Here is a 27,213-nt window from a genome sequence, read left to right on the forward strand (position 1 = left end):
GCAGAGCTTGGGCTTTCTTACCGTCACAGAAAACTGGTCTTGAAACATTTGTGTATTATTTTAGACCATTGTTTTGCCCATGATTTGAATCTACAAAGACAAAAAAAAAAAAAAAAAAGATTAACTTGCTTTTTGTTATGCTGGTACTGAATTTGCTTTAAGTGTTCCAAGCATACAGTGTCATAAGATCACATTAAATGAATGGGCAGGCATCTACTCAGTGTAAATGCCTCCTTTCAAAACAATTTTGCTGTTGATTCGAAACAAGTGGAGCTAAATTTTGAAGTCGTGTGTCACCTTTGAAATTTGACCAATATAATGCTCTCCTTTTTTGATGGCTATAATTCCTATTTTTCTTTCAAAGTTTACCTTGGAGTTAATCTGTTGGAAGCAGTCTATAATTAAAAGAAAACCTGGAGACTTTTATGAGATCAGCAGTTCTCCTTCCAGTAGCCACAACTTCTTTCCATTTTCCAGTTTATACAATTAAAGGTAACTCATGCTGAGTGGAGTAAAATTAGCAATTAGGAGTGAATCCAAAAAGCAGTAAACGGCCATTGTGCAAAGAAATCCCTGGTAATGATGATGTTGACATAGTTTTTATATTAATTATGACTTCCTATCACCAGGAAGACAGCTGGTGATGAACGGAGGGATGGAGCTTTCATTCCTGCTCTTCATTTTTATCCCACCCCAGCGGGATTTTTTTTTTAACTGTATTTTAAGATTTAAATATTTCCTTTTTCCTGTTGGCTCTTGCTACATAGGTGTGTTTTCCTCTTAAGATTCTCTTTGCTTATCTTCCTTCTTCTCACCTTGCTTTCAACAGACCTGTTTGATTAATTAACCTACTCCATGTTTTTTTTTTTACATCTGTTATTTTTCTTCTTGCTTTGTTACATTTTTTCCAGTATTTACCAAACATCCGTGTACCTAAATATCACTTGAGACAGTCATTCAAAATGAAATTTCCTCTGCCCCTTCTCCCAGCTCATCTGAACCAGGGGCCTAGAGTGTGGTCCCAGAATGTGAGCTTTTAACAGACAGCTAGTCTGCAGACACTCCTGTGGGAAGGACCATCCAACCATTGTGCTCCTTTTGCTGTTTTATTAAAAAAACAAACAAAAAAATCTCTGCATTTTTCTTTCTGCTGGAGGTAGGGCAAAGAAGAATAAACTAGCAGAATAGTTCCTTATTTAGTTAATATAGTCTTCCCATTTCCCATATTCCCTGAATGATAAAAATTAACCAGCCTTTGAGTGCATGTGTGTGTTACAAGTCTTGAGTGTTAAGAGTTTTCTCTTAGTCAGTCCCACATGGGTTCCATCAGAATTTATTAGTTCACATTGTTGCTCTTCATTCATCAAATATTTATAGAACCTACTTTGTGCCAAGAAGTATCTTAGGCAAGGGGAAATGAAGATGCAGCAGAGTGTCTACCTGGTAAAGACTTTAGATCCTAGGGCATAGGTTGGCAAGCTAAGGTCCTTGGGTTGGCCTCTTACTTTTGTAAATAAAGTTTTATTGGCATACAACCACACCCATTCATTTGCACATCGCTTATGGCTGCTTTCCAGCTTTCACTGAAGAGATGAGTAGTTTCCACAGGGCCACAAAGGTGAAGTGTTTGCTAATTAGCCCATGAAGTATTTTCCTGACTCCTGGCCTGATGAGTATGGGGAACAGGAATGGTTATGTTCTCCAGGGAGGTCTGAATAAAGAGGCTTGAAAACACCAAGAGGAAAGAAAGGTGAAATGGGTGTACTGAGAAGTTGCTTTTTCAGTTGGCCTTAAAGGTCTTCCACAGGATCATAGAACAGGGAACTCACATGCTGAGGAGGCTGACAGGAGCTCACCTTGACTGGACCTGTTAGTGACTGAGAGGAGGGGTAGGCATAGGTGAGGCTGGGGCTTTAGATTATGGAGGAGTGGGGATTTCATCCTGTAAACCTGTGTTTTCAATTGCAGCAGTCAGTAGGATGACCGGTCTGAGAAAGCTCTCAAGAAGGCTGATAGCCAGGCCTCTCCTCAGAACATTTGAATTAGACTTTCTAAAAGTAATGTTGGAATTTTGATTTAATCAAGCTTCTGGTAATCTGCTGGCCTGGCAGACTTGGCAGAACTATGCTAAAGACTGTAGGAGCTCAGGATACTTCTCAAGCTGCATATTTATAAGTTCTTATTTGTACTAGAAAGATTCTTCCACTATACTGTGTGCAGAATGCACTAGAGTTTGGAGGTACAGATGGGGATCTGAGTCAAGTGACAGTAGAGAGAATTTCAACTTAGTCAGTGATAGTGCAAATGGAGATAAGTCAGATTTGAGACATTTTTGAGTTGATGGTGATTGACGGCCAATCGTGATAGGTGGCTGAGAACAAGGATCTAAGATAAGATTTGGGATTGTGGTTTGAAACTGTGGCTTGTTGTAATACCGTCAGCTGGAATTGAGCATTTGAGAAATGAATTAGAGTTCTTCTATTATGTGAGATATTTGAAAAAGATCTCAGGTTTTACTAACTCTGAGATAACCCAGAAAAGTAGTATATATGGAGATAATTTGAAGAGTGAATATTCCTAGGAAAGCATAGGTTAGAGGAATCATAAAATAATACAGTTGGTAGTTTTTCAAGGAAAAATGATCTCTATTAATTGAAAAATGGAAAGGAACAAATCAAATACCCAGTGGACCAGAAAAGCAGAAGTCATAAGTTAAATTTAGAGCAATAAATCATGATCTTTAATCTTCAAAGCACTTAGAAATTTGCACGTAATGTTTAGAACATAATAAAATTTAAATTGGGCTTACCTGGTGGCTCCATTGGTAAAGAATCCATCAGCAATGCGGGAGACCTGAGTTCAATTCCTGGATTGGGAAGACCCCCTGGAGGAAGGCATGAGAGCCCACTCCAGTATTCTTTCCTGAAGTATCCTCATGGACAGAGGAGCCTAGTGGGCTATGGTCCATGGGGTCGCAAAGAGTCAGACATGACTGAGAGACCAGGAACAAAATTTAAACTACTAATATTTTGTTGATAGTATTGATTAATAACTTTGTCCCTAAATATGCTTATGGGAAAAAGATTTTCCTGATTTCATATCTCTGGAATTTACTAACTACTGAAAATCCATCTCTGTTATTTGATTCTACTTGCAAAATAGTAAGAGGTTTCTATCTACTTCTGTGCCTTTTAATATTGGTATTTAAATATATGAGTACCATTAATGTGGTTTAATTTTAGTTTTGATGCATTCTTTAGAACTTTTTTAATAGTAATCAAGACTTTCAATGGGTTTGAAATGGACTTTTTTAGGATAGGTAATGAGATAAACCAGTATAATTTTGGGAGAGTGAGTACTAGACACATATGGTATTATAACAATATAATAATAATAGTTAAATCAGAATTACTTATAATATTCTATAGCCAAAAGTACATGTATTTATTATTTTTCAAAGAGTGTTGGAAAAATTCTGACTGAAGAGGTAGCTCATAATCTGATGGTATTATACATTTGTCACCATATTGCAAAATATATTAGCAAAGTGAAAAAAAGTCAGATCACAGTTTTTTTAAAAACTGTGATCTAAATGTGATCCCACTATTTATAAATTGGTAATATTAAAGCTGAATTAGACTCCCAAAACTTATGAGAAAAGTACATTGAAAAGATATTTTTGGAGTGGTTAAAGTAACAGAATATAAAAGCTCCTGAAATTTGTTTAGAATCAATCAGCATAATGAAAATCTTAGGAATAGCAATTATAGATAGGTTGGTGAACTATGTGAGTTGGTTATGCTGAAATCAAATCTTCATATTCTTAAAATTTTGATGTAATTGAAATATTAAATATTTACATGTAGATAATTAAAATAACTTTCTGAAAACACTTTGTGCTTTAAGAGATATAGATACTACTTTTCTTTAGCTTCAAAGTCACACATTTATTATATTTTAATCTTTAAGTCTGTCTCTGCAACTATAAATCCAGGTGTCATGTAAGAAGTCACAGCATCAGCCTCTAAGCCAGTGGAATATTGACAAGAGTTAGGATGGAATCGTGCATTAATGGGAAATCACAGAACAGGTGAAGCTGACTTAGGTATAGGTAAGACTAGCTTCACTCTCAGATTTACCCAAATGGTCCCAGTTTATGTGCAGTGGGTATTTTGTTTTCAGGTTGTTTCATCATCAGCAGTGGTCTGAACTTTAATAAACAGCAAACATGGTGATGCTAGTGGTAAAGAACCCGCCAGCCAGTGCAGAAGACACAAGAGATGCGGCTTCGATCCCCGGGCCGAGATCTTCTGGAGGAGGGCATAGCAGCGCACTCCAGTATTCTTGCCTGGAGAATCCCATGGACGGGGAGCCTGGTGGGCTTCAGTCATGGTGTCACACAGAGTAGGACACGACTGAAGCGACTTAGCACGCACGTGTACTTTTCTATCACTGTTGTTTAAACTGTTTTTTTTAAAATATGATTTCCTTGCTTTTCTGTAAGTAAATCAAGATTTGCTTGATTTTCGTAGTGCTAAGTACAAGTCTACCTTTCTTAATTATTCAGTCTTCTGCTCCTCAGTTATAAGCAAGCCTCTAACCTAAATGCTCAATAAGAACGTGAAATTATTTCCTTTGATTTTATAACTATATTCATCAGAGACCAATTGAGTTATTCTAAGCGAATGTCATTTTAAAACACCTGTGTCTTTCATAATTAATGGAGGTCAGAGTTAAGTTTTATGGTGTCTCTAGATAAAATGAATCATTTAGTTAATATGCTCATGAAGGCTCAACCTTTTCTTTAATGCTGGCTGAATTTTATTACTTTACATGAAGACACAAATGAACTTCGTCTATTAAGGCCCTGGCTGCTCCCTCAGAGAATATATTGTTGTGCTTAGTGATTTGTTTCTAATAGGCTACTGGGGTATGTGATGGGAGGTGAGAATGAGTTATTCATTCCTATAATCTGTCAGAAAGAAATACACTCTGGTCAAGAGGGAGACCATACACTCAGACATGTAGTGGGGGAAGGATGGAGGAGCTTAGGAACTGTCAGTCTGTGTCTGTCAAATTCGATAGCTTTGTGATTTGAATTATTCAGTTTACTGGGTCTATGTATTCCTCATCTATCACTCTCAGAAGTAATACAGTTATTACATTTGAATGCACATGTCAAATTTTATTCCATACCTTTGATAAAGAGTAAGTTCAAACCAAGGGAAAAAATCCCATAGTTTTATTGGCTACGGCTGTAAAATTGAACCTTTACAGCCTTGTTAAACCCTTGCTTTGTACTTCTGTAATGAGAGGTGGGACATGGCAATAGAGACCAGCTCCCCTAAGCTATGTAACTAATATGCTCTTAGAATTCAATCTCTTAACCTCTGCAGCACTGCCTTCTCCCTGCAGAATGACGATATTCCTCATTACTACCTATTTACATCGAGGGGTGTTAGGAAGATTAATGAGGCCACTTAAATGCTTTGGGTTGCTCAAAGCACTGCCCGAATAGAGAATCTGACCTTATGTGAAACATTTGGTTAGTATTCCCTGCTGGCTGGGAGCCAGAAGCATTATTCCTTCTTGCTGGAAACGTTGGTAGCCTTTCTCTTGAACCTCACATACATTGTTTTCCCTTCTCTGCATGCTCTCAGTTGTGAGATAAAGTGATTGCCTCTTCCATAAAGCCCTGGAGAGCAGCCTCTTGCAGGGGACCATAGATCTTACTTTAGAGCCTGAGTGACCCAACATCTGGGAGTATCCATTTTTATATTCCCTTTAGAAGATTTTCTTTCTTTTTGTAACCTTTAACTTCATAGGTCATTCACCTGAACTGTGATGGATCAAGCTGTCATAGGAGATTTCTGGTCCCTCATGTTGCTAGCTGTACTGGAATTTTTCCAACAGCAGAGAAACACACTTGGAATTATACTTGGAACCAAATAGTTTGATGAAAGTGTTTTGAGAATGGTAGAATCCACACTATGTTTTTGTCAGAGTCAGGTTCCAGGGAGGTGATTAGGGAATTCCACACGTTTTTCATGTATATTTCATCTTTTACAATTTTAAAAAAAATTGTTGAAAATCAAGATAGATAAAGTGAACACTAAAATGTATAATACTATGTATTTCTAATATGGAAAGGTCTAGCAAGGCATTAAATTGTCCATGGGTTTCTGTAGACATCGTCATGTATTAAACAAATATTTTTGAAAACATTTGCCAACTCTTTCTCACAAAAATCAAACAAGTTAAAAAAAAAGGCAACAAAAATGCAACCAGCCAACCAACACAAAAAGAGACCATAATTAAGACTTTGAGGCTATTCAAAATTATAGATAATTCTGATAATGCCAAATTAAAAAATGTTCAAATCAACTTAGTCAACTGACTTTATGATTAACAGGTATTACATATAAGTAAACTGTTGAATACATTTTCTTACCTCTTTTGTATGCTGAAATTTCATTTAAGATTATTGAAGTATGGTATTCAGTTGCAGATAATAAAAATACACCTGAAAAGTGTTAGGAATTTATTGAACTATGTAATAATAACAATTATTTCATTAGATGGTCATATGATTATCCAACTCTGTTGCTCATGTTTTATCTCTAAAAAAGGTCACAATCTTTTAGGAATCTGTGTTAAGCAAATTGACAGATTGTATAGTTTTGCTCTCTCATTTCACAAAGGATGGAACTGGGGCACTCTTAAAATAAGTATGGTTAGGCAGTTTCAGGAATAATTCACGTGAAATTAAGAGGGAGACGAGTCACCATGTAATGAGTCATACCTGTGAGATTAACATTTTCTCTTAATGGGGAGACATATGTCCCAGGCAGATCACAGTCCCAGAGGTGAAACTCATTTACCTACAACTGAAAGCGTGTCACGAGTAGTGCCAAGACTGGAATTACCTCAGAAACATTTGTAAATGTACCTGTGGATGAACAATGAGGACATGGAATAACTGTACTATAAGAATGACTCCTCTATATGTGCGTGTTTGCTGTCAGTTAAATTGGAAAGAGGACACTGCATGACTGATTGGTGAGGCTGTTTGGCACAAAGGCGTTCAGTTCAGTTCAGTTGCTCAGTCGTGTCCGACTCTTTGCAACCCCATGAATTGCCGCACGCCAGGCCTCCCTGTCCATCACCAACTCCTGGAGTTCACCCAAACTCATGTCCATCAAGTCAGTGATGCCATCCAGGCATCTCATCCTCTGTCATCCCCTTTGCTCCTGCCCCCAATCCCTCCCAGCATCAGAGTCTTTTCCAATGGGTCAACTCTTCACATGAGGTGGCCGAAGTATTGGAGTTTCAGCTTTAGCATCATTCCTTCCAAAGAACACCCAGGACTGATCTCCTTTAGAATGAACTGGTGGGATCTCCTTGCAGTCCAAGGGACTCTCAACACCACAGTTCAAAAGCATCAATTCTTTGGCACTCAGCTTTCTTCACAGTCCAACTCTCACATCCATACATGACCGCTGGAAAAACCATAGCCTTGACTAGACAGACCTTTGTTGGCAAAGTAATGTCCCTGCTTTTTAATATGTTATCTAGATTGGTCATAACTTTCCTTCCAAGGAGTAAGCGTCTTTTAATTTCATGGCTGCAGTCACCATCTGCAGTGATTTTGGAGCCCAAAAAAATAAAGTCTGACACTGTTTCCACTGTTTCCCCATCTATTTCCCATGAAGTGATGGGACCAGATGCCATGATCTTCGTTTTTTGAATGTTGAGCTTTAAGCCAACTTTTTCACTCTCCTCTTTCACTTTCATCAAGAGGCTTTTGAGTTCCTCTTCACTTTCTGCCATAAGGGTGATGTCATCTGCATATCTGAGGTTATTGATATTTCTCCCTTGATTCCAGCTTGTGATTCTTCCAGACCAGCATTTCTCATGATGTACTCTGCGTAGAAGTTAAATAAGCAGGGTGACAATATACAGCCTTGATGTACTCCTTTTCCTATTTGGAACCAGTCTGTTGTTCCATGTCCAGTTCTAACTGTTGCTTCCTGACCTGCATATAGGTTTCTCAAGAGGCAGGTCAGGTGGTCTGGTATTCCCATCTGTTTCAGAATTTTCCACAGTTTATTGTCATCCACACAGTCAAAGGCTTTGGCATAGTCAATAAAGCAGAAATAGATGTTTTTCTGGAGGGACAGCAAAGTGAGGAGTCCTGTTTCTAATCATAGGTGTTTCTCTGAATCCTAATAATCTTGGATAAATCACACTGCGCCCCTTTACTTTGCAGAAATGTCCAGAAAAAAATTGAGGGGCTATATATTCTCTAATGACAACCTAGCTCCACCATTCTTGGACTTTATGGTTTTTTTTTTTTAGGTCAAAACTGCAGATTCATGTTGATGTATGGAAAAACCAATACAATATTGTAAAGTAATTAGCCTGTAATTAAAGTAAATAAATTTAAATTAGAAAAAAACCTTGAGAATTGGTTAAAAAAATCACTATTTGCATCTTGTAACCCAGAAAATATCAAAGGAAAAGTTCAGATTTTTGGTGCTTTACTTCATTAAGGTTTGAGGCATGGTGATACTAATGGTGGTGATGGTATCTCATATTTTCCTAGTAAGCCTGCCCCTCTTCTCTGTCCTGTCTTTTCACCTGTGCCGTACTGATTGATTACTGATGAGATGCTTGTGAGGGCACCATAGTTCTCAGTTATCTCGGGAAGGAAGAGCAAATGGTTGAAATCCACTGGTAAGCCCGTTGAACACTGCTGAGACGTGCAGCAGACGTGGCCAGTGGAGCTGGATTTGACTGCAGAGATGCAGACTGAGAGTGTGCATGTTTGCCATCGTCGATCAATGTCTTCCTACCTTGGTCCATTTGAGCTGCTATTAATGAAACACCACAGACTGGGTAGCTTATCAATAACAGAGATTTATGTCTCACAGTTCTGGGGGTTGGCAGTCCAAGATCAGTATACCAGCCCTGTGGGGTTCTTGTAAGGGTCCTCTTCTAGTTTGCAGACAGCTGACTTTTCACTATGTCCTCACATGGTGGAAGGGGGAGGCAGCTCTCTGGAGCTGCTTTGGTCAGGGCACTAATCCCATCCATGAGGGCCCCACCCTCATGACCAAATCTCCCCACCTCTTAGTACCATTACCTTTGAGGGTTGGATTTCAACGTATGAATTTTGGGGAGACACACACATTCAGACCATAACATTTCCCCCATGAACAACACCTGAAACGGCACCCGGGGTTTTCAGAGAGAACGCTCACACGTCCTTCAACCCTCACCACGAGGAGAAAGACGACCGTGAACTTTACTGTCCAGTTTTCCTATTCATCGCTCTACGGAGCACCACGGACACCACCACCCTCTTTCCTCAATGGTATGATGCCTTCCAGCTCTTTCTTAGTGTATGAACGGCCTTTCTAGAAAGTTCTCAGAGACAACCCTGTAGTGTGGGTGCCCATCCTTGTATGCGTGTATGTGTGTGGGACAGAGGAGGAAAAAGAAAGAGAGAGAGAAAGAGGTGGCCTTGCAATATCATCAAAGCTCTCAGGAAATTCACTGAGGAAGAATACAAATGGCTTCTTTATTGGGAACATTTGCAGGAAAAAAAATTTTTTTTTTTCTTAAAAGAGGCAGTGAGCTTGAAAGAGTGTGACCACTGGGTCCCAGAACCATGACCAGATAAACAATGTTGTCTTCTTTTCCAAAAGCCCAGTGGTGCTACCACCATCCCCCTCTGACAACAATCCCATCACCAGAACACAGAGATAATCGCACCTGCTTATGCCTGAAACCTGCCTTTGCTGGAAGGCAGAAATGCTCTTTCCTTCTCCATACAATGGAGAAAATGCTGAGAATTTCAACGTGTCTGGAAATGTTAATATTTTCCATAAACTACCTAGAAGGAGTTACTGGTAATTAAGTGCTGCTCAGACACCATTCTGTTTCCCTTTGATTTAAACCTCAAAGCAATATCAGCAAGTAGATGGGGCTATTATCTCCATGTTATGGATGAAGAGTTGGAAGCACAGTGTGCCCAGCTTCCCTCCCCATGTAGTTTGGTGACAGAACTTTGGCCTTTGCACAAGTATCCTTGGCAACACTGTGTCCTGTCCTGGAGGGGCAGTGACTTCTGGCGACTTCCTGCATCCAGAAAGCCATGACGAACCCAGCCTGGGGGTGGGGAACCCTGGTGCTCACAAGGGGCTGTGAGTGCATCATGGCCAGTAACTGCCTCTGGTGCCTCTTGTAAGCCCCTCATCTGAAGGATTCATCTCTGGGTAGGTAAGAAAGTGAAAGTAAAGTCAGTAACTCATGTCCGACTCTTTGGGACCGCAAAGACTGTAGCCTACCAGGCTCCTCCATCCATGGGACTTTCCAGGCAAGAGTACTGGGGTGGGTTGCCACTTCCTTCTCCAGGGGATCTTCCTGACCCAGGGATCAAACCTGGGTCTCCTGCATTGCAGGCAGACGCTTTACCGTCTGAAACACCAGGGATGCCCTGGGTAGGTATAGATTTCTAATTTCTCCTAGAAGCACTGTTTCACATCAGGTGAGACCTTGGCAGCTCTTTGTGTACTAGCCAGACTTCAGTGGTGCCTCCCTTGGCAGCCTGACTACACTCCTCCATACCTGCACTGAATTCATCTTCCTTTCCCTGCAGGAAGATGTTTTCTGTTGGAGATCTTGCCTGTCCATGGTGCTGGACTACGTAGAAGTAGTCCAGCTTCCACATTCCCTCTTCAAAGGCATCCTCAGTTCTGTGTAGTAATAGTGTTAGTCGTTCAGTTGTATCCAACTCTTTGCAATCCCATGAACTGTAGTCCACCAGGCTCCTCTCTCCATGGAATTCTCCAGGCAAGAATACTGGAGTGGGTTGCCATTTCTTTCTCCAGAGGATCTTCCTGACCCAGTGATTAAACCCAGGGCTCCTGCACTGCAGGCAGATTCTTTACCAGCTGAGCCACCAGGGAAGTCCGCTGTAGACAGCTATGATTTGACTGTAAGAAAAGAGATGGGGAGTGTTCCCTCAATGACTCTGTGGTGGAGGTGCCATGTATCATGCACTTTATTGAGCTGGCCAAAATGGAAAAACCTGAATAAATTTTTTGGCCACCTCCATATTTCAGGGGCTGAATTGGAGGCACTGAATGACCATAGTGAGCATGCCATTGTAGTGATGGGAGAAGCGATTTTCAACATACAGGGTGGCAGCAGCTTTCCCGTGGAGCGGGGACACACTGTGAGAAACCTGAGTGCCCCGGGGGCAGGGGCTGGTCCTCCTGAGACCACCCGGAAAGTGCACTAAGTCCCCTTCTTCCCCCAGCAGTGTCCACCTACCTGTTTCTGGAGCTGGAACCTTCCCTGTTGTTTGTGCCTGGCATCTGCATCCCCACCATAGGGATGTTTCTTGGTTCTCTCAGGGCTGTGCCCATGGCCTGTCCTGTCTGTCCATTGTCACCTCTTTTGGGACAGCGTGGTCACTTCGAACATCTGCCCACCTCCACAAGAGAGTGAAAATCATTTACATTTGTTTCTTGCTCGTGTTGGGAGAATTGGTATTTTCTTAGTATTTTCTTACCTTTGACTGTCCCACTATAACAGTATCCTCAGCTTCTCAGAGATCCCTCCCTGCACACATGCATTCTTGAAGTCTGCTCTCCACTCTGTGTCAATTTCTCCCTGCCATCACAGTTCACCCCTGGGCTGACTTTCCCGTCCATCCATCTCTGGGGTGCTGCTTCTGCTGCCCCAGCTTCTCATCTGCATGATGTTAAGATGTTCTTTCATGACTTAAGTTGGAGACCAATCCATTGTCTCTAAATGCTACAGCAATATGATCCAAAGTCTTATGCGGCCATATCTCCATTTTCCCCTTTGCTCTGCTGATATCTCTTGCATATTTCATTGTTCTTCCTCTTTATTGTTGAAAGCTGATCATTTCCTTTTCTCTGATTCCCTGTTTCATGCTTAGGCAGCCAGAGCAGACCCTTTCAAACCCTTAATGGCAGATAGACAAGCTCATGCTTCTGAAATTATCATTCACAGAATCCCTCTCCAGAGAGGTAGAGAGCTATAATACTCAGACCATTGGTGAATTCAAAACCTGGATGTATTTTAATTATAAAACATGGTGAATACAGGTGACCTATCAGGATGAAGACTCACGAAGAGTGGTTTTGTATAGTCTTGCTGAACTTAAACTTAGTTTCAGAATTGAATACCCACGTCCTTTCGTCTGAATGGAATTCCATGAATTCAGAGAGCTTGTTAGTAATTTAGATTTACCTTAGTTTCTACCTCCTTATTCCTTAGCTTTCTCGCCAATCTCAAATGTGTGTTTCTGTTGACTTATTGAATGTCTCTTTGAAATCTGAGTTCCAAGGAAAACTGTTACAGTCTTAGCAGGAGATTGCTTTGGAAGCCAAAAATCGTTGTTTCTGTTTTTATTTATTTTTTTTTACTTGTTCTCATATTGTTTTATGAACTGCAATTTTTTTAGATCTATTAAAAATGAAACTGTTCTCTTCTTGTATTTTGTAGAAACTACCTCTTCAGGTTACAGCTGGAGGATTTGTCTCTGATCCAGGTAGGTGCAATTTATTTTTCTTGAGCTTTTGTTTTCCATCTTAATTAGCTCTGTGTTTAAGGGGATGAATACAGATGTACGTGAAGGCGTAAGTCAAGTCAGAGGAGGTGTTCCTTTCCTCAGAAGGTCAGAGGTGTTCCTTTCCTCAGAAGGTCAGGCCACGGACCTCTTGGTTGACTTATTAGATAGGAGTCCTCGCCTGCTTTAATTCCCAGCCAGCCCTCTTCCTTCTGAGCAGCCTCTTTTCCTTTCATGGAATCATCCTGACTTACTCTACATCAAACAAGAGCTAATTCAATGGATATTATTTCCTCAATGTAAGGGAATGACCTTTTCCCCCTAGTTAATCATTGATTATTCAGTTTGATTCATCCAGCCATCATATTATCAAAATCAGCTTCCTTAGAAAAACATCTCTGTTTCTTCTTTATTATTTGCAATTAAAAATATTTAAGTATATGGCTTAAAACCACATATGATGAAGAATTAGTGGTGATAGATAAAAATGCAGTTTACCTACTTTCTTTCTTTTTTTCTTTTTGTGGTTTGGAGGAGGAACCTGAAATGCTTAAGTCTGAACAGTGTGTATTTTAGGGGCAGATCTGAATCATAAAGACCCTTTCAGTCTTTAGCAGTCTCTTGGAGAAGGATAGGGTTGTGGCATAAATATCTCCTCTACCAAGATTCTGGAACTCCCCGTGAAGCACAGAACCCTTGGGCTGTATATAGTTGGGAAAAATTCTTTAACCACCCTCATGTACTGGAGTTCTAAGAAGTGATTGGCAAGAAATTCATGTTATTTTCTTCTCTTTGTGCTGCTGGTATTTGTGAACATTCAGGAAACTTTAGAGTTAGGATTTAATATGAGATTTAAGTTTTATTTACCAGTACCTTAACATAAGCCAACCCCTACAAGAAAACTAATATCGGTAAACACTTTAAAGACCCATAGAGCTGGGTTTGTTATCTAGTTTCATGACTCCCAGCAATTGTAGACTTCTTCATCTGGAGAATAGCCACAAAACAATACCCATTGTCATTGCTGGAATTAAATAAAGTAGTGCATGCACAAGGGGTAAGGCATAGTCATTTTGTAACAAATGTTAATTGCTATTGTTTTTTGAAAGTGATGACAACAAATAATAACTTTTAAAATCATTTCATCACAGTGGACAATGAATCATCTCTCTACTGCAATTTGATGTATAACTAAAATCTTTGAGTTGATCATTAATGAAATTATGAATGTATTAATAAGAAATCAGAATGATCAGCAGTTTAACCAAAATAGTATATGATTTTAAATCATCTTTTATAAAATATGTACATTATTCAATAGATAGGGTTATTCTCATTTTGATTCTCATGGTATAATGTATTATTTGGCATGTTGTATGTGCTGAAAAAGTGAAATGTGTAGATCTGTGTGTGTACAGATATATATGTTTCCGTATATATATTTGTTGATTTCCTAGTTCCCTAGCACCCTTGGCTAAGAAGGTCTAGAAGTATTGTCATTCCAACAGCAATGAACACACTGAACAATACCTAGTACTTGGTTTCTAAATATAATATCCATTAAGAAGAGACAGGGCTTCTTAGAGAAGTAACTGATTATAGAATTTTGGCAGAGAAAGTCCCAGGTAAGCCTGGAAGACTTTCTTGTTTCAGAAATTAAAGGATTATTTAAAGAATGATGAGAGCAGGTCAGAAGGATCTAAGAGCCAGCTTGATGTAGACTCACTGAAGAAATCTGGGACAGTTTGATTATTAAAATAATGATAGAATCAGATTATAGCACACTGAATTAACTAAGAATCCATGAGTAAATACTAACATAAAAATACACAAATGAGTAAACAAATGAGACAAAGGGACTGCTTATCCTCATGCTAAAATACCAACTAAGAAATAGTGAATGAATGATTTAATCAGGAAATTATCATTTGGCAATGATCACATGAAAAACTTGATTCAGGCAAAAATGATCAATGGATGCTAAATTTATAAAGGCTTTGATGGTGACCAAGATATCTATATAGTCTCAAAGTCTTTACCTATAGAATGCTTATTAATTATAAGAGGAAAACTTGTGACTTGATCCTGAAGAGGCCTGGTCACTACTCTGATAACCAGCTAGTGAAGGTGCTTTCCCTAGTAATGGGACACAGAGTTAGTGTAAGCCTCCTGGTTGCTGCTGCTGCTGCTGCTACGTCATTTCAGTCGTGTCCGACTCTGTGTGACCCCATAGACGGCAGCCCACCAGGGTCCCCCGTCCCTGGGATTCTCCAGGCAAGAACACTGGAGTGGGCTGCCATTTCCTTCTCCAATGCATGAAAGTGAAAAGTGAAAGTGAAGTCGCTCAGTCATGTCTGACTCTTTGCGACCCCATGGACTGCAGCCTACCAGGCTCCTCCGTCCATGGGATTTTCCAGGCAAGAGTACTAGAGTGGGGTGTCATCACCTTCTCCGAAGCTTCCTGATTAGATGCACGGAAAAGGCCACAGCAAGATTTCCATATTACATTCAAAAATTATAACCAGCTTCATCATGAGGGACTGTCACACAAACCAAACATGAAGTCCATTCTATAGAATGCTGATCTCTACTCTTCAAAAATCACCATCACCAAGGCACAATGAGCAAGAAGAGCTATTCCATCCTAAAGAGAAAAAATACATATGTCACACAAATGAAACACTTGATTAAAATTGCATCGTGGAGCAGGAAATACGTTTTTTCTTGCTATAAAGGACAGTACTGGGACAACTGGTGAAATTTTAATGTCTGGGTAGAAGATGGTAGGAATGTATTAATATTAATGTCCTGACTTTGATAACTGTAATGTGATTATGAAGGAGAATGTCTTTGTTCTTTGGACAAACCTTCTGAGATAAGTAAAGGTGAAGTTTCATTTCTGAAACATATTCTGATTTAAAAAATTACCATATGTGTATATATATATATATTACATTACTGTTGCTTAGACACTAAGTTGTGCCCAACTCTTCTGCTACCCCATGGACGGAAGTCCGCCAAGTTCCTCTGCCCATGAGATTCTCCAGGCAAGAATGCTGGAGTGGGTTGCCATTTCCTCCTCCAGGGGAATCTTCCCAACCCAGGGATTGAACCCATGTCTCCTGCATTGGCAGGCAGATTCTTTACCACTGAGTTACCACAGAAGCCCATATATAGTGTATATACATGTATATGTTTCTGTCTATATATGTTCACACACACATGCATGCATGTAGAGAAAAAGAATCATAAAACAAATGTGATAAAACATCAATGGGTAAGCTCTAGAAATCTCGGTGAAAGATTTATGAGAGTCCATTGGGCATTTCTTACAAAAAAAATCCACATAATTTTGAAAGAAATAATGCAAAAAATAAGGAGACGCATTTGTCGTTACCATGTGTATGATGTTATTTTAGGGACAAGGGAACTAACTGTACTTTCCCCATTTTTGCTTCTCATTGTCATGACTGAGTTTTGGTGGAAATCAGGTTGAGGTTATTGATGAAATAAGCATTTTTATAGAGGTTTGGAAAATTCATCAGCGTCACCACCTGGCAAGAGAGAGCACGGTCTGCTGACACAGGGTCCGGCAGGAAGGCAGGGACTTCCTTTGTGGAGGCTTTGACGACACAGCCCTCATCACAGATGTCAGACATGGCATTGTGGTCAGTACACACGGTGACCCTCCTCTCTCACGTTCTGTGGGTGTATATGGTGCTCAGCTTACTGCAGCTTGGAGGCTTCTCTCTGGAAATTTTCACACAGACTTTTTTTCTTACATGTCTGCAGTTAAGTTGTCCTTTTGATTTCTATGAATATTTTATTTCAACTTAAATGACTATTTCCAAGGGTAACAATGGGCTTCCCTGGTTGGCTCAGTGGTGGAGAATCCACCTGCCAATGCGGGAGACATGGGTTAGATCCCTGGGCTGAAAGATCCCCTGGAGAAGGAAATGACAACTCACTCCAGTTTCTTGCCTGGAGAATCCCATGGACAGAGGAGCCTGGTGGGTTACAGTCCATGGGCTTGCAAAAAGTTGGAGACAACTGAGGGACTAAAAAACAGCAAGGGTAACAAAAAAGACTTGGCACGCTGATGAAGAAAGAGTTATAGTGCCCAGGAGAGACACAATGTGATCCTCATGGACAGTGTAAGGTTATCTGATGGTCACACTGAAACAAGTAATATGAAGCACTATTTTTAATTGGGGTGTAGTTGTAGAATATATGTCAAGTGAACAACATATTGATACACAGCTCACAATTTTTAAAGGTTATATTCCATTTATAGTTATTATAAAATACTGAATATATTACCTGTGTTGTACAATATGTCTTTGTAGCTTATTTATTTTAAACATAGTAGTCGGTACCTCTTAATCCCTTTGGGGGGAAATTATTTTTAATAATATATTTTACTTAACTCATTATATCCCAAATATTAACATTTGAACATGCAGTGATTATAAAAAATAATGAGCTACATTTCTTTATTTTAATTGTATTAAGTCTTCAAACTCTGGTATGTGTTTCCCTCCTAGAGAATATATGGATTTGAAATAGCCACCATGCAAGAATGGAAAAGCTCTTTCTGCCCAGTTGGACTGTGCCCTTTGAGATCACAAGGAGCAGTAGCATTTACGACTTCCATGCCTTCAGTTATGTTATAGAAATAGTATTTCCTCCAGGAACCACCTGGATTAATTGAATATTTTAGGCTATAAATTTTCTCCTTTCCTCTCTCTTCAAGAAAATAATTGCTTGAATGCTTGAATTAAGAAAATAATTGCTTAAATGTGAGAAAATGAGGGAACAGAGCCCAGAAAGGAAAAGCAATTTGCAAAAACAGTGGAGAGCATCAGGGCTGAGAATCAGTGACATTCCTTATTTAACACTAGGCAAAGCTTCATTTGATCTGGCTCCTCCCTGCCTGATAGGCGGGTCCACTTCTGGTTGGCAGATGTCTTGGTATGTTTCCTTGGGTCTTGGAATTACAGGTTGCTGAAAACTTCCCAGACTGGGGGCCACTTCCCAACTCTCAGCATCTACTCAGGTCCTCTTTCTCGTGAACAATTTTAATCCCTTCTCAGTCTAGAAGATGCCAACCCTTGGGTCTCACTGTAACTGTCACCTCTTTATAACCCACCTTGAGTCTGTTTGGGCTGATACTCCTGGAATGTGTTTCATAACCTCAGCTTTTATTCTTGATGATTTCCTCTTGTCTCAGATTGAAATTCTCTCTGTGTTCTGTGGAGCATTTGATTTCTTTGGGTCTTCAGGATTATATGAAAGTCGATCATTATATGTAGTCATCTGGCAGGTGATAGACTGGAGACGAATGTCTGTGAAAGTCTGCATCCCTTGATACTTGATAATATATTCACTCTGCAACTTTTTAAGACTTTATCATTAACAGGACATGGGTGAACTTCATATTTTTGTCCTTAAATTCAAGAGAAGGAAAGTAATGACATCTAGGGACTAGAGAAGTGCAGAATGCCTGCTGAAAGTCATGCTGAAATGCACATGTTCGCGCTCCCACCCTACAGGAAAATTCTAGGACAGTATAATTAATTCCTGACTCCGACCCATTCCTTTCTTTTTACGTGCCAGCCACCTGGCTGCTCCATCTTACTCTGCACTTTTCTTCTTCCCCAAATTCTTCTGCTTAAATGCTGTTTTCAGATCAGTAATGAGAAAGCAGACATTGAACAAGGTTCCTTTCTTGAATTTCTATCTAGTGATTTTCACAGAGTTCCAGAGCCTCCCTCTGAATTCCTGATCCCTGAACTCAATGCGCTCATGTGTGTTCTGCAGCCAGCAGTTTCCAGCCCCCCCCACCCCACCACAGTAGCACTGTGAACACCCTTGGTGCATCCTCCCATCTCCCCTTCCCCACACCAGGGTGGTCCACACACAATGACTAGCTGGTCCCAGCACAGTGACTTGACGGTCCAAACTTTCGTTGTTTAATGAGGGTTCCCACTCTTGCTCCTGCCCAAGGGGTGAGGGATGGGTTGAAGATGCAATGCTGGTACATTCCCAGAAATCAGAGCCTGTTATCCATCCACGATGGTCGGGCTTCATGGTTCAGCTTGTGGAAATGTGTGGAAATCCACAAGTGAGAAAAATGGACTTTTGTAAAGTGGCTTCAGGATGAGAGAATGAACTGTGAGGGCAGGCTGCCTGATAAGCCTGATCCTGACTGCAGTCTGGAACTGGCATCAGCAGAACCTGAATCAGAGTTCTTTTTCCCCTTTTCTCTCTAACAAAGTCAAGACACCACTAGTGGGGTTTCTAAAGCAGCCAAAGTTTGAGCAAGGATTGGGTTGGGACTCGATTACTATTACTCCCAGTGAACATTATCTGTTTGAGGTAAATCTCTTAGCATCACTGCAAAAATATTCACCTATAAATATACCATGAGCTAGAGTGGCTGTATCTGGAATATTTGTTGTGATTTTCAAATATGCATATCTTAAAGTATCAAAGCGAAAGACCCAGAGGAAACAAAATCTGTTTTTCATCAATGACTGGAGAATCAGATATTCATGTGACATCATTTATAAGGTCTTTCTGCCAGCAGCCTGTGATAAATCTCCTTGCAGCTCACCGTGTGCTGAAATGTAGCCTTTGCATCTTGGAAACCAGTCATGTTCAGGCACAGGGATGGAGGGCATGGAATTTCCCATCAGGCGTCTCTCCTACTTCTTGTCATAATAACAGATCCAACTCTTCAGCATCACTTTTTATTTCTTGCCTTGATCACAGCAGTTATTTTCTAAGAACAAAGCTTTCTGGAAAATGTAAAAACACAGCTGGCCTCAAGAGGAATTGACAGCGTTTGCCCATCTGGGGTTGTGCCTGGGATGGCCCGAGGTAGATGTGCATTGAGCAACCTCCTATGAACACTGAGAGACCGCAGCTCGTTTAACCTCGATGTCTTCCTAACGTACTTTGGGGAAATAGCTCAAAATCCATTTTTGTATTGCTTTGTTACTGAGGGAAAGGAATTCACAGCCTGTTTCTCACTCAAAACTGCTGGAATAAGCACAAAAAATTGAAATCTGTGTTCCAATTTGCCACCTGCCTCGCTCTGGTTTCTAAATTGAAAACTATTAAGTCTCTGACGACCTGGTCAATATTGGTAGAGAATTCGCTCCAAAGTTAAGGTAAATGTTAACTTTGTTTCTTGTATATTTAGGTTTGGGGAATTGCGTTTCAACTCCAGTCAATTTCTAAGCCAGTATTTCTCAATTAGGGGCAGTTTTACTGCTGGGAACATCAAGTTGTTACCACTGGAGGGAAAGGTGCTTGTGGCATCTAGTGGGTTAAGACCAGAGATGCTGCTAAACTTTCTGCAGTGCGCAGGACAGCCCCTCGCTGCTCAACTAAGAATTCTCTGGCTCTAACTGCTAATAGCACCGAGGCTGGAAACTCTAGGTTAAGTGATCACTGCCTTGGCTTCTGTGTGTTTTGAGGAAGCCACTTTTCAAGTCTGCAATGTTAACATTATTGGATTAAATCTAGAAGATCAGTGCTTGGGGAATTTTCCTCTTCAGAGTCTTTCATATATTTAACCAAACACATGCATGAGCCCTTGGTGGCATTTCTAAAGAAGCTGCTGTGGTTCTTGGGTTTAAATTGCTTCCTTTTATTAATATGAAATTAAATTTAAAAACAAATTGAGTCAATTTATAATATCAAAACCCTCTCTGATGGGTCATAACAATTTGATACAACTACCCTCTGTTGGAATTCTTCTGTATAATTTAAAGAACGATGTTTTAATTAATAATTTAGAATAACTATTCAAGTAAGATATTCACATTGATCAATGTTTTCAGTCTTGTCTTGTATTTATATTGGACAAGGGAAGACGGGTCTCCCGTGTGGTCCCTAAAAATCGTGATTCTAAATTTTCTTTCTTTTCTGCCTTCCTTTGTCAAATATGTTCTTAAAATCATACTGCTGTAGAAGTGACTGGGATTTTAGTGATTAAAGCACTTAGAGATCTTTATGATATATTTTGACAGCTCTGAAAATGAAGACTTGCCGATAGTGGTTAGGGTTTTATGGGAACATGGCCATGCCCATTTATTTGCATCGTCCAGCTCATGATTATCCTTAATAAATCTTATTGACACACAAACACACCCACTCTTTTGGATGTTTTCTATGGCTTCTAGATCAACTGGGTTGACCAGTTGTATCAGATACTGTCTAGGCTACAAAGCTTAAGTATTTATTATCTGATCCATTAAAGAAGTTTATCACCTATTATGGTACCAAACAGGTGGTACAGATGAAGATATCCGTTAAGTGTTTCCTAAATGAGTGAGTGAACACAGTATGATGTACTGTTGTTCTTTGTTTTTGCTTTTTTTTTTCCCCCCAGACATTGTGCAGTTGATGTGTTTATTTTGACTTCTTGGCCAATAATTTTCATGGTCCTCCCTAGACTGTGACCTGTAGATTCGCAACCCCAAGTGTCTCCATTTGTCCCCAGATTCTTGTCTCTTCCTTCCACTCCCTTGGTAAACGTTTCCCATCAAGAGATGTTTTATCTACCCATTTATCCAAACACTTTACTCTCCTTTTCTCATAAGTTCCTGGAGGATTTATAGTTTCTGGTGTGTATTTTGTATAAAGTGAAGTGAAATCACTCAGTCGTATCTGACTCTCTGAGACCCCATGGGATTCTCTAGAATACTGGAGTGGGTAGCCTTTACCTTCTCCAGGAATATTCCCAACCCAGGGATCAAACCGAGGTCTTTCGCATTGCAGGCAGATTCTTTACCAGTCAATAAGGACTAAGGTTTTACCAGTTTCACAGAAAAGAGTCACATTGAGTTCATGCTATTAACAAACAGCTAGTGTATAAGCTCCTAGTGTATAAGCACAAATCAGAAGTTTCTTACTTACATGATGACTGTCCAGGGCAGCAGCTGTGGGGACTCTGTTCTCTGCTGCCATCCAGGAGCCCAGGGGCTTCTGCTTGTGGTACCTTCAGGGCAGAAAGGGTGGAGGATGTTGCAGAGAAGATCTGCATGGCCCATGCCAGGAAGTGGCATGCCCCCTTCTGCCCAGTGGCCACTACGTCACACAGCCTCAACCAACTTCAAGGAGGCTGGGATTATAATTTATCCATGTTCCCAGAAAGAAGCCAAAAACTGAGACCTTCGGACATTGCCAGGCATTAGCATTTTCTCCCAGAAGGTGCTAGGAAAACAAGATTAGCACCTAGGACTATGCTTCACTGATACTGTTTTCTGCCCCTACCCCCCACCATTCCAGCCATTCTGATTTGCTACTGTACACACAGATTTATCCGTGCCTCCAACATTTCTGTAACTAACAAAGCAGGGATATGTTGAACCAACCATTTAAACTCTTCAGACCTCAATTTTCTTGATGGTGCATTTGGAGAGGAGAGCTGGGGAGAAGAGTAGGCTGGATCGTCCCTGCAGTCCCTTTCAGCATTAAAATCTTAACGTGTGCCGTCCTGGTGCTGATTCTTCCTTCTGTCACTGCTTAAGTGACTCCCGGATTCCTCCTTCTTTAAAGAAAACTTGCCTGTAATGGGAAACCTGGCACTGTTCTTATTTGATGTTATCTTAATGACTTAATGTCATGAGTTAATGATGATAACCACAGCAGCAGGAATAGCAGACCATGTTCACTGTGCCTTTCCTCCGTACTCAGCTCTTCACATGCATCATCAGCTCAGTTTTGTTTTCCCAGTACCACTATGGTGTAGTAGATATTATTGTCAGTATTTTACAGAGGAAGAGTTGAATCTTGGAGAGTTTATGTGGTTTAGCTAGGATGACCCAGCTGGTATATACCAGAACTACCGTTTGGATCTGGGTACATTGGGCTCCAGGCTTCCGAGGTAGCTTAGTAGATAAAGAACCCATCAGCAGTTCAAGAGTTGTAGGAAATGTGGGTTTGATCCCTGGGTCAGGAAGATCCTCTGGAGGAGGACATAGCAACCCACTCCAGTATTTTTGCCTGGAGAATTCCATGGACAGAGGAGCCTGGTGGGCTACAGTCCATGGGGTCAGAGAGCCGGACACAAGTGAAGTGACTGAGCATGCGTGCATGCACATTGGGTCCCAGATGACTGTCTCTTAATCACTGAAACACTATCGTACTCATTACAATGTGAGTAATGTTGCACCACCTGTGGGTGACCACTGGCCTACAGTAGACATAATTGTTCATTTATAATTATAATTTTTACGTGGATTTAAGCCGAGTTCCCTGAAAGTCTGAGACAAGGATCCATATGCCTGTGCTTTATTGAGGTTATGTTCTCAGCACTTGGAGGGATGAGGTATATGGCAGATAAAGAAACAAGACAAGCCTTTGCTCTCAGCTGGGGTCCAGCATCAGCCTGATTCCAGGGGAATTCCAAAGTATGGATGAAATCTCAGTGTGTCCCCTTTGAAGCAAGGGTTTGATGATTTATACAACTACCACCTTGTCCTTCAGTCTTTAGCAACAGGTTTTTAAGTTGGGTCAGGCGGGTGGTGGAGGTTAATCTCCTGACAGAGTGGCTCTCATCAGCCAAAAGCAGTTCTCCAGAGATGCGGGTAGCCTGAGTCAGAAGCTGTCAACACTGCCAGCAGCCAGAGGAAGGTTCTCTGGCCTATGAGGAGAGCTGGAGGGGGTGCCAGAGCACTAAGTGTAGAATGCATCACTCGGTATTTTACGTATCTTACTTCAGCTTCTTCTGATGTTCTAGACCCTGACTATACTGACACTGGTCTCCATCACCAAGGAAGCAAAATTTTTTTATATCCCTGAAAAAAATGTAGTACGTACTTGATTATTGAATGCATTCTGTTGTGTTGTACATGCCGTGCTTTTTAATAATTCTCATATCCACTTCCAAATTTATGTTTCACTTGCAGCCTCAAAAACTAAATTGAAGATGCATGAATATTTTTCTTAGTCATGTGGATCATTTAGTTTCATGAAATGAGGTCAGGAAGTTTATGTAAGTCAATAGCAAACACTGTCTGGCAATCACAGGCTGCAGACAAATGGATGGGCCCATTTTGTTTATCTAAAATGCATTTCTATTTCTATTTCAGAAGTGGCCCCAGTACCTGACATAGCTATTGAATGATAAGCATGCTCAGAATTCTCTGACCTGCTTTCTTTTTCCTAATTTTGAGTGTCTCTCCCAAAAAGCTGACCCAAACAGATAAACTAATGTACCAGGAAAAGCCTTTGTTTCAAATTTAAGTAATGAGTTTTTTATTTAGGTGAGAGATTATACATTCTGGAAGCTGAAGTCTCTTAGTTTCCTAGGAGCCAAAGAAAAATAGCAAGGGAGAATGGTAGATGAAAAAATGTGTCACTTTGGCCCACCATTTTTTGGATTGAATGGACTCAAATTCTTGGTGATTCTTTCACATGTGAGTGATTTGTCATCCTGAATTTGTTCAGTAACTGGGATGAAGTTGAGAAAGTAGCTGTGGATTGAGCTGTAATGGGCTCTACCTTGATTTAATATATGCCCATCAAACTCTCATTTTGCTGCTCTCACATAGAGTCTATATTTTAGAGTCTATATAATACTTCTTCATTAGGTTACAATATTTAATCTATTTGCAGCATTTCTTACTAACCTGGAGACTACTCATCCTCTTTCAAAGTATAGAATATGATATCTGTTAAGATTTTATGTGGGCTGATTGTACAGTTTAACGCTTGAGGTTCAACCCTACTGAACCCTATTCATGTTTTGGGAGTGGTCACTCATTGATTACGTTTTCCAGAAGGGAGAGAGGCAAGTTGCCCTATTATAATTCCTATTAGAAGCAGTCTATTTAATGAGAAAATAAGTATAACTATGTATGGAATGTGTTAATATTTACAGGGCAAAGATCTTCTAAAGTCTTTTGCTGAAAAATTTTAATTATCATTTTAATAAAGGAATATTGAACTCAAAAGTAGTCTTAAAGTATAGCCACCCATTTCTGGTTTAAGAAGGTAGAGAGAACCCATGTAGTGATCTTCCATCCTTCAAAACATAGCATTTAAATGAAGGTAAAAGTACATAAATTCATAAATTCAAAGAATTCTAGAAATGCAAGCTTTTTTCGAGAAAGAAAATTTTGGAAATTTGGAAAAATATAAGAACAGAGAAAACTGCAGTACAAAACATGATAAAAACTAATTTCTTCAGGTGAATCAGTAATAATCCAAGGTATATAAGATAGTAAAGAAATTGCAAATATTATAAACAGTGAAAATCAAGAAAATATTGTAGGTATTCAGTGAGAAATAAGACTGAACACTCAGGATCATTTCAGTCCTTTTCTGGCATATGACCTTGAGAGTGTAAGATGTGTATTTTTAATGTTACAAGCCTGCAAGAACTAGTAAAATGAGAGCGAAGATAAAACTATCAGAGTTTTAGGAAGAGGCAAGCCTCTGGTAGATGAGTACTGCTCAGAAAGAGAAACCAGCAGATATTTTAGCAAAGAGAAGTGTAGTCACAAATTAGAGACCTAACAGACCAAGTGGACTTTAAAATAAAGACTATTACAATAGACAAAGAAGGACACAATGTAATGATCAAGGGATCAGTTCAAGAAAAAGATATATCAATTGCAAATATATATGTGCCCAGTATAGGAGCACCATGATATATAAGGCAATGTTAACAAACATAAAAGGAGACGTTGACAGTTAACACAATTAACACAATAATAGTGGGGGACTTTAACATCCCACTTACATCAATGGGCAGGTCATTTAGACAGAAGATCAAGAGAAAGCGTAGACCTTAAATGACACATTAGACCAGATGGACTTAATTGATATTTATAGAGCATTCCATCTAAAAGCAGCAGAATACTCATTCTTTTCAAGTGCATCTGGAACATTCTCCAGGATAGATCACATGCTGGGCCTCAGTAAATTTAAGAAAATTGAAATCACATCAAAATTCCTTTTCGAGCACATTGCTACAGGGTACAAATCAACCACACACACACACACAAAGATGCAAACAATACAAACATGAAGTCTACACTTAACAACACTTAACAAACATGAAGTCTACATGCTACTTAACAAGCAATGGATCACTGAAGAATAGGTTATGAGATAAAAGCACTCATGAATAGGATTAGTCACCTTATAAATGAGACCCCAGAGAGATCCCTTTCCTCTTCTATCATGTGAGGTTACAATACCATCTATGAACCAGGAATCTTGCCTTCACTGAACACCTAATCTGCCAGCACCTTATCTTGGACTTCTCAGCTTGTAGAACTGTGAGAAATAGATTCCTGTTCTTTATAAGCACCCAGTCATTGATATTTTGTTATACTAGTCCAAGCTAAGAAAAGAGGTAACCATTGTTACCTCCAAGAAGAATAAAATTGTTTTGAGAAGCATATCTTACTCCATGGCACATCTGCGAATGTGTGTGAGTACACGTCTGTGATGCTGTCATGGTCATGAATATGTAAACATTGGGTATCAAAACAGAATTATAACAAACCCACAATGAGGAAGGGGAGATGGAAGGATGTGTGTGTGTAGATGGGGGAGAGGGATAAGTTGGGGGAAAAAGGCACTAAATGATATTTTTAGCTGAAGCAATCAAAACAGCAATGAAACCATATTATTTTGAGATTTGGAGATAAATGCCAAAATAGACCAGTGAAACAGCTGGAAGTTCTTCTGTAAAACAAATAGTTTATCAACCACAAAATAGAGGGCTTTCTTCAGGATTCTGTGCTAAGCCTGGTGGATGTCTTTATAAATTAAGTACTTGTTTAACTTTAGTTTAAAAAAAATAACATAAGGAAAGATACTCTATCCATAAAGCATGAAAAGGCTGCCATGGAAAAGAGAAAACCATTATCAAGAAAGAATTCATAGAATTAAAAATACAATGTCTCATATAGACAATTCATCAAAAATATATTAAAAAGTCCCATAAAAATGCCTTTAAGAAGAAAGTAGGTATTTTTATCTAAATCACAAGATTAATAACAGTTGGAAAGTAATTATATGATGATTGTTTTTATCAAAAGGAAAAGCAGAAATGCTGTTAGAAATTTGATAGGAAAACAAAGATCACATCAGTCGCTCAGTCGTGTCCGACTCTTTGCGATCCCATGAATCGCAGCACGCCAGGCCTCCCTGTCCATCACCAACTCCCAGAGTTGACTCAGACTCACATCCATCAAGTCAGTGATGCCATCCAGCCATCTCATCCTCCGTTGTCCCCTTCTCCTCCTGCCCCCAATCCCTCCCAGCATCAGGGTCTTTTCCAGTGAATCAACTCTTCGCATGAGGTGGCCAAAGTACTGGAGTTTCAGCTTTAGCATCGTTCCTTCCAAAGAAATCCCAGGGCTGATCTCCTTCAGAATGGACTGGTTGGATCTCCTTGCAGTCCAAGGGACTCTCAAGAGTCTTCTCCAAAACCACAGTTCAAAAGCATCAATTCTTTGGCGCTCAGCCTTCTTCACAGTCCAACTCTCACATCCATACATGACCACAGGAAAAACCATAGCCTTGTTACAAGAATGTACTCCAGATATAAAACATACTTTTTGAAAGTGGGATAT

General features: G+C 39.9%; 1 protein-coding gene across 2 annotated transcripts in view; it reads left to right on the forward strand.

Annotated features, from left to right (window-relative positions):
- The window catches only part of SEMA5A (sema domain, seven thrombospondin repeats (type 1 and type 1-like), transmembrane domain (TM) and short cytoplasmic domain, (semaphorin) 5A), a 559,453-nt gene that overhangs the window by 258,876 nt on the left and 273,364 nt on the right, over positions 1 to 27,213 (forward strand). For both annotated transcript variants that reach the window (XM_010847535.1, XM_010847536.1), the window contains one exon: positions 12,544 to 12,589. In XM_010847535.1, the coding sequence (XP_010845837.1) occupies positions 12,544 to 12,589 (46 nt within the window). The remainder of the gene's footprint in view (positions 1 to 12,543; positions 12,590 to 27,213) is intronic.

The sequence above is a fragment of the Bison bison genome, unplaced genomic scaffold (genome assembly GCF_000754665.1).
Source record: "Bison bison bison isolate TAMUID 2011002044 unplaced genomic scaffold, Bison_UMD1.0 scf7180017864250, whole genome shotgun sequence".
Classification (NCBI taxonomy): domain Eukaryota; kingdom Metazoa; phylum Chordata; class Mammalia; order Artiodactyla; family Bovidae; genus Bison; species Bison bison.